The sequence below is a fragment of the Melospiza melodia genome (assembly GCF_035770615.1).
Source record: "Melospiza melodia melodia isolate bMelMel2 chromosome 7 unlocalized genomic scaffold, bMelMel2.pri SUPER_7_unloc_4, whole genome shotgun sequence".
Lineage (NCBI taxonomy): Eukaryota > Metazoa > Chordata > Aves > Passeriformes > Passerellidae > Melospiza > Melospiza melodia.
In genome coordinates this window covers 21,581-34,389 of record NW_026948500.1, presented here as the reverse complement: position 1 = coordinate 34,389, position 12,809 = coordinate 21,581, and the positions used below count along the sequence as shown (strand labels likewise).

Here is a 12,809-nt window from a genome sequence, read left to right as displayed (position 1 = left end):
GCCCCAAAATCCACCAAAACCTGTACAAAATCCTGAAAAACTGCCCCAAAATCTAGCAAAACATGAACAAAATCATCCAAACCTGGGAAAAAATCTACTTAAAACTGTCCACAATCCATTAAAACCTGACCAAAATCATTTCAAACTGCCCCAAAATCCATCTAAAGTGCCCCAAAATCCACCAAAACCTGAGCAAAACCCAGAAATTTCCCCGTATTCTCCAACCCCCTCATGGTCCCTCAGAACCCTCCTCAAATTCCTCAAATTCCTCAAAACCCCTCGAGAAACTCACCCAAACCCACCTGGAACTTCCCTAAAATCGGGATTCTCCAGTTTTATGGGCTGTTGTTTCCCTGGAGCTGGAGGTGTCTCAGTGCCGTGAGGAGCTGCAGCAGAGCGGGGCTGAACTCCCTCAAGATCCCCAAAATTCTCTCATAACTCTTCTGTAAATCCCTGAAATTTCCCAAATTCCCTCAAAAACCCCTGAGGATCCCAAAAATTCCCTCAGAACCGTTCAGAAAATCCCAGAAAATTCCCCAAATCCCCTCACCATCTGTAAAACTCCCTCAGAACCCTCCTGAACATTGCTCAAAATCCCCAGATTACCCCAAAACCCCTCAAGAAACTCACCCCAAACCACCTGGAACTTCCCTAAAATCCGGGATTCTCCAGTTTTATGGGGTTGTTGTTTCCGTGGAGCTGGAGGTGTCTCAGTGCTGTGAGGAGCTGCAGCAGAGCCGGGGCTGAACTCCCTCAAGATCCCCAAAATTCCCTCAGAACCCTCCTGGAAATCTATGGAATTTCCCTGAACTTCTCCAAAATGCCACAAGATCCCCAAAGTTCCCTCAGAACTCTTCTGAAAATTCCCCAAAACCCCTCAAGAAATTTACCCCGAACTCTCCAAGTTCCCTGAAATCTGGGATTCTCCAATTTTTTGGGGTTGTTGTTTCCCTGGAGCTGGAGGTGTCTCAGTGCCGTGAGGAGCTGCAGCAGAGCCGGGGCTGAACTCCCTCAAGATCCCCAAAATTCCCTCAGAACCCTTCGGAAAAATCCCTGAAATTTCCCTGAATCCCCTCAAAACCCCTCACAATCCCCAAAATTCCCTCAGAACCCTCCTGAAATTCCCAAAACCCCTCAAGAAACTCACCCAAAACTCTCCAAGTTCCCTGAAATCTGTGATTCCCCAGTTTTATGGGGTTGTTGTTTCCCTGGAGCTGGAGATATTCCAGTGCCGTGAGGAGCTGCAGCAGAGCCGGGGCTGAACTCCCTCAAGATCCCCAAAATTCCCTCAGAACCCTTTGGAAAATTCCCCAAACCCCTCAGAAACTCACCTAAAACTCTCCAAGTTCCCAAAACCCGGGATTCTCCATTTTATGGCATTGCCCCATTTCTTTGGAGCAGCTCCCTGGAGCTGGAGGTGTCCCAGTGCCGCGAGGAGCTGCAGCAGAGCCGCGACCGGCTGGAGGCCCTGGAGGCCGAGGAGCGGCGGCTGCAGGCGCAGGAGCAGCAGCGGCGGCAGGAGAGGATGAGGCCCTGGGTCGGGCACAGGAGCTGTCCGAGCAGCTGGGAGAACGCCGGGGTAGGGCTCAGAATTCCTGAGAATCCCTGAAAAAAACGGGAATTTGGAGCCATTTTGGTGCTCTCTGATCTGGAATCCATTGTTGGAGGGGGTTGGTGAAAAATGGTGGGAAGCTGTGAGGGGAAAATCCACCAGGGGGCGCCAAAAAGGGCGGGAAAATGAGGGGTTGGCCCCAAAATTGCTCTGAAAGTGCCTTGAAATATGGAAAATGGGAATTTTCACCAGTTCAGCTGCTTCTGTCCCCTAAATCCCTCAAGGGCTCTTGAAAATGTGCAAAACTTTGGGATTTTAGAGGTCTTGTGTTGCTCTCTGACCTGAAATCCATTGGGGGCAAAAAATGGCAGGAAGCTGCGAGGGGAAAATCCACCAGGGGGTGCCAAAAAGGGCGGGAAAATGAGGGCTTGGCACCAATTTGGGTGGTTTTTTTGCACCTAAATCGCTCTGAATTGCCTTGAAATGTGGAGAAATGGGAATTTTCACCAATCCAGCTTCTTCTGTCCCCAAAATCCCTGAAGGGTTCCTGAAAATGTGCAAAACTGGCATTTTGGAGCCGTTTTGTTGCTCTCTGATCTGAGATCCTTTAGGCAGAAAAATGGCGGAAGCTGTGAGGGGAAAATCCGCCAGGGGGCGCCAAAAAGGGCGGGAAAATGAGGGGTTGACACCAATTTGGGCTTTTTGGCATCAAAATCACTTCAAAAGTGCCTTGAAATGTGGGGAAAATGGGAATTTTCACCAATCCAGCTGCTTCTGTCCCCAAAATCCCTCAAGGGCTCTTGAAAATGTGCAAAACCCTGGGATTTTAGAGCTGTTTTGTTGCTCTCTGACCTGAAATCTCCCAAGGGACACAACAAAAGGTGGGAAAATGTGGGGTTTGTGCCAATTCTGTCTTTCTTGGGGTCAAAACCCTTCAGGGGAACCTCAAAACTTGGGAAAGATGGAATTTTCACCAATTCAGCTGCCTTTGCACCCAAATATCCTCAGGGAGTGCTTCAGAATCCACAAACCCCAGGAATTTGGAGGTGTTTTGTTGCTCTGGGGCCAGAAAAATGCAGGAAAATGTGGGATTTACGCCCATTTTGGCTTTCTTGGTGTGGGAATCTCCATGGGAGTGCCTCAAAATTTGAGAAAAATGTGAATTTTCACCAATTCAGCTGCTTTTGCACTCAAAATGCCTCAGGGATGCTTCAGAATCCACAGACCCCAGAATTTGGAGCCATTTTGTTGCTCCAGAGGCCTCAGAAAACAGCAGGAAAATGAGGGTTTGTGGCAATTCCGGCTTTTTGGTGTCAAAAATTCTTCAGAAGATTCCTCACAATGTGGTAGAAATGGGAATTTTCACCAGTTCAGCGCTTTTGCAACCAAAATCCTTCAGGGTGCTACAAAATTATTGAAAAACTGGGATTTTAGAGCTGTACAGTCACTGTCCAGGCTGAAAGCCACCAGGAACGCCAGAAAAGGTTGGAAAAATGAGGGGTTTGTGTCAATTCTGGATTTTTTGGTGTCAAAATTTCTCAGGGAGTGCCTAAAAATATGGGGGAAATTGTGAAAAATGGGAATTTTTGACAACTCAACTGCTTTTGCACCCAAAATCCCTCAGGGTGTACGAAATGTTGGGGAAAAAAAGGGAATTTGAATAATTTTTGCTGGGTTTCTACTCGAAATCTGGGTGCCAAGAAAGGCTGGAAAATGAGGGCTTTGCATGGATTGCGGTGAAACCCCTCAGAAAATGCCTCAAAATATGGGAATTTTAACCCAAATTTCCTTGGGGAATGTCAGAAAATCTGCAAAACATGCGGAAAACCAGGCGGGGTTTTTTGTGATTTTTTCTACTGAGCACCAGAAAACGCCTCAAAATATGGGAATTTTAACCCCAAATTCCATGGAGAATGTCAGAAAATCTGCAAAACATGAGGAAAACCGGGATTTTTTTGAGAGTTTCTCTAGTGAACAGCTGGAAAGGCTCAGGAGTGAGGGTGCGAAATGTTGGGGGAAAGAAAAGGGAATTTGAATAATTTTTGCTGGGTTTCAACTCGAAATCCGCTAGGGGGCGCCAGAAAAAAAAGGCGGGAAAATGAGGGAATGTGTTGAAACCCCTCAGAAAACGCCTCAAAATATGGGAATTTAACCCCAAATTCCTTGGGGAATGTCAGAAAATCTGTAAAATATGAGGAAAACTGGGATTATTTTGCGAGTTTCTGTACTGAGCAGCTGAGAAGGCTCAGAAGCAAGGGGGGAATTGGGGATTTTGAGGGTTTTTTGCAGAAGGCCCAGAAGCGAAGGGGAATTGGGGATTTTGAGGTTTTTTGCAAAAGGCTCAGATGCGAGGGGGAAATATTGGGGATTTTGAGGATTTTTTGCAAAAGGCTCAGACGCGAGGGGGAAATTTGGGGATTTTGAGGGTTTTTTGCAGAAGGCTCAGAAGTGATGGGGAAATATTGGGGATTTTGAGGGTTTTTTGCCAAAGGCTCAGAAGTGAGGGGGAAATTGGGGATTTTGAGGTTTTTTTGCAAAAGGCTCAGAGGCGAGGGGGAAATTGGGGATTTTGAGGGTTTTTTGCAGAAGGCTCAGAAGTGATGGGGAAATATTGGGGATTTTGAGGGTTTTTTGCAAAAGGCTCAGAAGCGAGTGGGAATGAGGGGATTTTGAGGATTTTTTGCAGAAGGCCCAGAAGCAAGGGGGGAATTGGGAATTTTGAGGATTTTTTTTGCAAAAGGCTCAGACGTGAGGGGGGAATAAGGGAATTTTCATTTTTTTTTTGCAAAAGGCTCAGCAGCGAGTGGCAATAAGGGAATTTTCAGGTTTTTTTGGAGAAGGCCCAGCAGCGAGTGGGGAAATTGGGGAATGGGGAAATGAGTTTTTTTTTCCTTCCCCCCCCAGGCGCAGCTGCAGCAGACGCAGCAGCAGCTGCAGGAGCAGCTGGAGCAGGTGGCGGCGCTGCGCGAGCTCGAGGCCTCGCAGCGGGCGCTGCTAGCCGAGCACGAGGAGCGCATCCACCTGCTGGAGATGGAGCGGCGCCGCCTGCACAACGACATCCAGGAGCTCCGGGTACGGCTCCGGGGGCAGTTCAGGGGAACGGCCGCGTGTTCTGTGGGGGGGTTACTGAGGGGGGAATCGGGGGCTGGCAGGGTTTTATCAGGGAAATATCTGTGTGGTCTGTGTGAGGGGAGACCCATGGTTTCTGAGGGAGAGACACCCGGGATCAGGCCCAGTGACTAAATTCTGATGTTTTGGGGTTTTATCAGGGAAATATCTGCATGTTCTGTGTGAGGAGAGACCCATGGTTCCTGAGGGAGAGACACCCGGGATCAGGCCCAGTGACTAAATTCTGATGTTTTGGGGTTTTATCAGGGAAATATCTGTGTGGTCTGCGTGAGGGGAGACCCATGGTTCCTGAGGGAGAGACACCCGGGATCAGGCCCAGTGACTGAATTCTGATGTTTTGGGGTTTTATCAGGGAAATATCTGTGTGGTCTGTGTGAGGGGAGACGCCCGGGCCCTGAGGGGAGAGACACCCGGGGTCAGGCCCAGTGACTAAATTCTGATGTTTTGGGGTTTTATCAGGGAAATATCTGTGTGGTCTGTGTGAGGAGAGACCCATGGTTCCTGAGGGAGACACCCGGGGTCAGGCCCAGTGACTAAATTCTGATGTTTTGGGGTTTTATCAGGGAAATATCTGTGTGGTCTGCGTGAGGAGAGACCCATGGTTCCTGAGGGAGAGACACCCGGGATCAGGCCCAGTGACTAAATTCTGATGTTTTGGGGTTTTATCAGGGAAATATCTGCATGTTCTGTGTGAGGAGAGACCCATGGTTCCTGAGGGAGAGACACCCGGGATCAGGCCCAGTGACTAAATTCTGATGTTTTGGGGTTTTATCAGGGAAATATCTGTGTGGTCTGCGTGAGGGGAGACCCATGGTTCCTGAGGGAGAGACACCCGGGATCAGGCCCAGTGACTGAATTCTGATGTTTTGGGGTTTTATCAGGGAAATGTCTGTGTGGTCTCTGTGAGGGGAGACGCCCGGGCCCTGAGGGGAGAGACCCCCAGGACCAGGCCCAATGAATAAATCACTTTTTTGGGGGTGTTTTCCAGGGCGATATCTGTGTTTTCTGTGTGAGGGGAGACGCTGGAACTGCCCCTGAGGGCTGAATCCCATTTTTGTGTGGTTTTGTCAGGGAAATATCTGTATGAGGGGAGATCCCTGGTTCCTGAGGGGGGAGACACTCTGGATCAGGCCCCATTCCTAAATCCCAATTTTTTGGGGGTTTTCCAAGGAAATATCCACATGATCTCTGTGAGGGGAGGCCCTCAGGACTGTCCCTGAGGGCTCAATCCTGATTTTGTGGAGTTTTGTCGGGGAAAACATCTGCGTGTTCTGTATGAGGGGAGAGCCCCGGTTCCTGAGGGGGGAGGCACCTGGGATCAGGTCCAGTGACTAAATCCTGATGTTTTGGGATTTTCTAGGGGGATATCTGTGTGTTCTGTGTGAGGGGAGACACCCCCCAGGACTGTCCCTGAGGGCTGAATCCCATTTTTTGGGGGTTTATCCATGAAAACATCTGTGTGTTCTGTGTGAGGGGAGACCCTGGGACTGTCCTGAAGTGCTGAATCCTGGTTTTGTAAGGTTTTTCCAGGAAAATGTCTCTGTGTTCTGTGTGAGGGGAGACCCCCACTTCCTGAGGGGAGAGACCCCCAGAACCAGGCCCAATGACTGAATCCTGATTTTTTGGGATTTTTGAGGGGATTGTCTGTGTGTTCTGTGTGAGGGGAGACCCCCAGGACTCCCCCCGAGGCCTGAATCCTGATTTAGTGGAGTTTTGTCAGGGAAACTTCTGCATCTTCTGCATGAGGAGAGACCCCTGGTTCCTGAGGGGAGAGACCCCCTGGACCAGGCCCAATGACTGAATCCTGATTCTTTTGGATTTCCAGGGGAAATCTGTGTGTTTTGTGCGAGGGAAGACCCTGGGATTACCCTTGAGGGCCGAATCTCATTTCTGTGGGGTTTTGTCAGGGAAACATCTGTGTGAGGAGAGACCCCTGGTTCCTGAGGGGAGAGACCTCCAGGATTGGGCCCAATGACTGAATTCCAAATTTTGGGTGTTTTCCAGGGGAATATCTGTGTGTTCTGTGTGAGGGGAGACCCCCAGGACTGCTCCTGAGGGCTGAATCCCATTTTTGTGGGATTTTTCCAGAAAAACATCCTCACAATCTGTGTGAGGGGAGACCCCCGGTTCCTGAGGGGAGAGACCCCCAGAACCAGGCCCAAAGACTGAATCACAATTTTTTTTTCAGTTTTCCAGGGGAAATGTGTGTTCTGTGTGAGGGGAGGCCCTGGGACTGCTCCTGAGGGCTAATCCCATTTTGGTGGGTTGTGTCAGGGAAACATCTGCGTGTTCTGTGTGAGGGAGACCCCGGTTCCTGAGGGGAGAGACCCCCAGCACTGGGCCCAATGACTGAATCTGGATTTTTTTGGGTTTTCCAGGGCAACATCCATGAATTCAGTGACTCAATCCCAGCTTTTGTTTTCCCTGGGGAACTCCCACTAACCCCACCCCTTAATCCCATTTATATTTTGATTTCCCAGGGTAACATCTGTGTTTATGTTAGTGTGTTAGTGTTTCCCAGGGGCACCCCCATTAATCCCACCCTCAATCCCATTTATATTTCTGTTTTCCCATTAATCCCACCCTCAATCCCATTTATATTTCTGTTTTCCCATTAATCCCACCCTCAATCCCATTTATATTTCTGTTTTCCCATTAATCCCACCCACAATCCCATTTATATTTCTGTTTTCCCACTAACCCCACCCTCAACCCTGTTTATATTTGCGTTTCCCATAAATCCAGTGCCTCAATCCCGTTGATTTTTCCCTCCCCAGGGGAACATCCGCGTGTTCCACCCCTCAACCCCATTTATATTTATATTTATATTTATATTTATATTTATATTTATATTTATATTTATATTTATATTTATATTTATATTTATATTTATATTTATTTTCCCATCCCCAGGGGAACATCCGCGTGTTCCACCCCTCAATCCCATTTATATTTATATATATATTATATATTATATATTATATATTATATATTATATATTATATATTATATATTATATATTATATATTATACATTATACATTATACATTATATATTATACATTTATTTTCCCTCCCCAGGGGAACATTCGTGTGTTCCACCCCTCAGTCCCATTTATATTTATATTTATGTTCATGCTTATATTTAGATTTGTATATATTTATATATTCATATTTACATTTCTTTCCCTCCCCAGGGGAACATCCGCGTGTTCCACCCCTCAATCCCATTTATATTATATATTATATATTTTATATTTTATATTTATATTTATATTTATATTTATATTTATATTTATATTTATATTTATATTTATATTCCCGTCCCCAGGGGAACATCCGCGTGTTCCACCCCTCAATCCCGTTTATATTTATATTTATTTTTCCATTTCCCAGGGGAACATCCACGTGTTCCACCCCTCAATCCCATTTACATTTACATTTACATTTACATTTACATTTACATTTACATTTATTTCCCTCCCCAGGGGAACATCCACGTGTTCCACCCCTCAATCCCGTTTATATCCATTTATATTTATATTTATATTTATATTTATATTTATATTTATATTTATATTTATATTTATATTTATATTTATATATATTTACATCTATTTTTATTTTTATTTTTATTTTTATTTCTTTCCCGTTCCCAGGGGAACATCTGCGTGTTCCACCCCTCAATCCCGTTTATATCCATTTATATTTATATTTATATTTATAAATTAAATTTATTTATATTTACATTTATATTTATATTTTTATTTTTATTTTATATTTTATATTTATTTCCCCAGGGGAACATCCGCATGTTCCACCCCTCAATCCCATTTATATTTTTATTTTTATTTTTATTTTTATTTTTATTTTTATTTTTATTTCTTTCCCATTTCCAGGGGAACATCCGCGTGTTCCACCCCTCAATCCCGTTTATGTTTATATTTATTTATATTTATATTTATGAATATTTACATTTATTCCCATTTCCAGGGGAACATCCGCGTGTTCCACCCCTCAATCCCATTTATATTATATATTATATATTTTATATTTTATATTTTATATTTATATTTATATTTATATTTATATTTATATTTATATTTATATTTACATTCCCGTCCCCAGGGGAACATCCACGTGTTCCACCCCTCAATCCCGTTTATATCCATTTATAGTTATATTTATATTTATAATTTAAATTTATTTATATTTACATTTATATTTACATTTTTATTTTTATTTTATATTTTATATTTATTTCCCCAGGGGAACATCCGCGTGTTCCACCCCTCAATCCCATTTATATTTATGTTTTTATTTTTATTTTTAGTTTTATTTTTAGTTTTATTTTTATTTTATTTTTATTTTTATTTTTATTTTTATTTTTATTTTTATTTTTATTTTTATTTTTATTTTTATTTTTATTTTTATTTTTATTTTTATTTCTTTCCCATTTCCAGGGGAACATCCGCGTGTTCCACCCCTCAATCCCGTTTATGTTTATATTTATTTATATTTATATTTATTAATATTTACATTTATTCCCATTTCCAGGGGAACATCCGCGTGTTCCACCCCTCAATCCCGTTTATGTTTATATTTATTTATATTTATATTTATTAATATTTACATTTATTCCCATTTCCAGGGGAACATCCGCGTGTTCCACCCCTCAATCCCGTTTATGTTTATATTTATTTATATTTATATTTATTAATATTTACATTTATTCCCATTTCCAGGGGAACATCCGCGTGTTCTGCCGCGTGCGGCCGCTGCTGCCGGAGGAGCTGCAGCGCCAGCGGGGGCTGCCCCACCTGCACTTCCCCGCGGGGGACACGCGCAGCCTGGTGCTCACCCGGCCTGATGATGTGAGTGCCCAAAGGGGGCAGAAATGGCTTCTTCCCCTCAAAAATGGGATTTTCTCTCTCTAAAATGGCTTCTTCCCCTCAAAAATGGGATTTTCCTCTCTCTAAAATGGCTTTTTCCCCTCAAAAATGGGATTTTCCTCTCTCTAAAATGGCTTTTTCCCCTCAATAATGGGATTTTCCTCTCTCTAAAATGGCTTTTTCCTCTCAAAAATGGGATTTTCCTCTCTCTAAAATGGCTTTTTCCTCTCAAAAATGGCTTTTTCCCCTCTCAAAAATGGCTTTTTTCCCCTCAAAAATGGCTTTTTCCTCTCTCTAAAATGCCCTTTTTCCTCTCTCAAAAATGGTTTTTTTCTCTCTCAAAATAACTTTTTTCCTCTTTATAAATGACTTTTTTCCTCTTTAAAAAATGGGGTTTTCCCTCTCAAAAATGGCTTTTTCCTCTCTAAAATGGCCTTTTCCCCTCAAAAATGGCTTTTTCCCCTCAAAAATGGCTTTTTCCTTTCAAAAATGGCTTTTTCCTCTCCCAAAAATGCCTTTTTTTCTCTCTCAAAAATGCCTTTTTTCTCTCAGAAATGGCCTTTCTTCCTAAAAACTCGTGTTTTCCTCCCTCAAAAATGGCCTTTTCCCCTCAAAAATGGCTTTTTTCCTCTCTCTAAAATGGACTTTTTTCTCTCTCTAAAATGGCTTTTTTCCTCTCCCAAAAATGGCTTTTTCCCCTCAAAAATGCCTTTTTTCCTCTCTAAAAATTCCTTTATTCTGCACTCAAAAATGGCTTTTTTCCTCTCCCAAAAATGGCCTTTTTCCCTAAAAACTCGTGTTTTCCTCCCTCAAAAATGGCCTTTTCCCCTCAAAAATGGCTTTTTGCCTCTCTCTAAAATGCCCTTTTCCCTTCAATAATCTCTGATATCCTAAAAATTCCTTCATTCTGCCCTCAAAAATGGCTTTTGTCCTCTCCCAAAAATGGCTTTTTCCCTCTCAAAAATGCCTTTTTCCTCTCTCAAAAATGGCTTCTCTCTCAAAAATGGGATTTTCCCTCTCAAAAATGGGATTTTCCTCTCTCTAAAATGGCCTTTTCCCCTCAAAAATGGCTTTTTCCCTCTCAAAAATGGCTTTTTCCTCTCTCTAAAATGCCCTTTTCCCTTCAATAATCCCTGATATCCTAAAAATTCCTTCATTCTGCCCTCAAAAATGGCTTTTTTCCTTTCTCAAAAATGCCTTTTTTCCTCTCCCAAAAATGCCCTTTTTCCTCTCTCAAAAATGCCTTTTTTCCTCTCTCAGAAATGGCTTTTTCCCCTCAAAAATTCCTGATTTCCCCCCCAAAATCTCCTTTCCCCTCCCCAAATTCCCAATTTTCCCCCAAATTCCCTTTTCTCCCCAAATCTCAATTTTCACAAAAAATCCCAAACCCCTTTCCAAACCAAAATCCATTTTTTTTGCCTTTACCCACAACATTTTCTGTTCAAATGCTTCTTTTCATCCCTCAAATTGATGTTTTTCCCCCCAAACCTGACCCCTTCTCCCCAAAAAATGAAGTTTATTTTTGGGCTAAAAACTCAGTTATTTCCCCCCAAAATTGACTTTTTCCTTCATAAAAATCACTTTCCCCCCCCAGAAGAGGCTTTTTCCTCCCCAAAACCCCTTTTTCTCCTCCCAAACCCCATTTTTTTGGCCCCAAATCCCTTTTATTATTTTTTTTTTGCCACAAATCTCCTTTTTCTTAAAAACCCAAACTCCTTTCCAAACCAAAACCCCTTTTTGCCTTTCCCCTCAAAATAAATTTTTCTGTTAAAACGCTTTTTCCCCCCCAAACCACTTCCTCCTAAAATTGTTCTATTTTTCCCCCCAAACCTCACCTTTTCTCCCCAAAAAAATGCGAATTCTTGGGGGCTGAAAAATCAGTGATTCTCCCCAAAAATGAAAAAAAAAAAAACCAAAAAATCACATTTTTCCCCTCAAAAAAAAGAATTTTTCCTCCCCCAAACCCCTTTTTCCTCCCCCAAACCCCTTTTTCCTCCCCAAAACCCCTTTTTCCCCTCCCAGCCCCCATTTTTTGTGCCCCCAATCTCCGTTTTTTTGCCCAATTTCCCATTTTTTTGCCCCAATTGTTGTTTTTCCCCTCAGTCTCAGGTGGGGCGCGAGCGGCGCGCGGAGCTGCGCTACGACTTCAGCTTCGACCGCGTCTTCCCGCCCGCCGCCTCCCAGCAGGACATCTTCAAGGAGATCCAGCTGCTGGTCCAGGTAAATGGCCCAAAAATCCCAAAATTCCACCCAAATCCAGCCCCAAACCCCAGCAGGACATCTTCAAGGAGATCCAGCTGCTGGTCCAGGTAACTGGCCCAAAAATCCCAAAATTCAACCCAAATCCAGCCCCAAATCCAGCCCCAAATCCCACCCAGAGATCTTCAAGGAGATCCAGCTCCTCGTGCAGGTAAATGGCCCAAAAATCCCAAAATTCAACCCAAATCCAGCCCCAAATCCAGCCCCAAATCCCACCCAGAGATCTTCAAGGAGATCCAGCTCCTCGTGCAGGTAAATGGCCCAAAAATATCAAAATTCCACCCAAATCCAGCCCCAAATCCAACCCAAATCCCAGCAGGACATCTTCAAGGAGATCCAGCTCCTCGTGCAGGTAAATGGCCCAAAAATATCAAAATTCAACCCAAATCCAGCCCCAAATCCAGCCCCAAATCCCACCCAGAGATCTTCAAGGAGATCCAGCTGCTGGTGCAGGTAAATGGCCCAAAAATATCAAAATTTAACCCAAATCCAGCCCCAAATCCCACCCAGAGATCTTCAAGGAGATCCAGCTGCTGGTGCAGGTGGGTGTGCACCCCAAAAACCCCAAAATTCCACCCAAATCCAGCCCCAAATCCCACCCAGAGATCTTCAGGGAGATCCAGCTGCTGGTGCAGGTAAATGGCCCAAAAACACCAAAATTCAACCCAAACCCAGCCCCAAACACCACCCAGAGATCTTCAGGGAGATCCAGCTGCTGGTGCAGGTAAATGGCCCAAAAACACCAAAATTCAACCCAAACCCAACCCAAATCCAACCCAAATCCAACCCAAATCCCAGCAGGACATCTTCAAGGAGATCCAACTGCTGGTGCAGGTAAATGGCCCAAAAATATCAAAATTCCACCCAAATCCAACCCAAATCCAGCCCCAAATCCCAGCCCCAAATCCCACCCAGAGATCTTCAAGGAGATCCAGCTGCTGGTGCAGGTGGGTGCCCAAAAATCCCAAAATTCAACCC

At 44.1% G+C, this 12,809-nt stretch overlaps 1 protein-coding gene across 1 annotated transcript in view; it reads left to right on the top strand.

Moving 5' to 3' along the window:
• KIFC1 (kinesin family member C1) overlaps window positions 1-12,809 on the top strand; it is a 32,081-nt gene that overhangs the window by 5,792 nt on the left and 13,480 nt on the right. Inside the window, exons 5-8 of the mRNA XM_063181809.1 lie at window positions 1,402-1,520; window positions 4,457-4,624; window positions 9,426-9,554; window positions 11,676-11,792. Of these exons, the coding sequence (XP_063037879.1) occupies window positions 1,402-1,520; window positions 4,457-4,624; window positions 9,426-9,554; window positions 11,676-11,792 (533 nt within the window). The remainder of the gene's footprint in view (window positions 1-1,401; window positions 1,521-4,456; window positions 4,625-9,425; window positions 9,555-11,675; window positions 11,793-12,809) is intronic.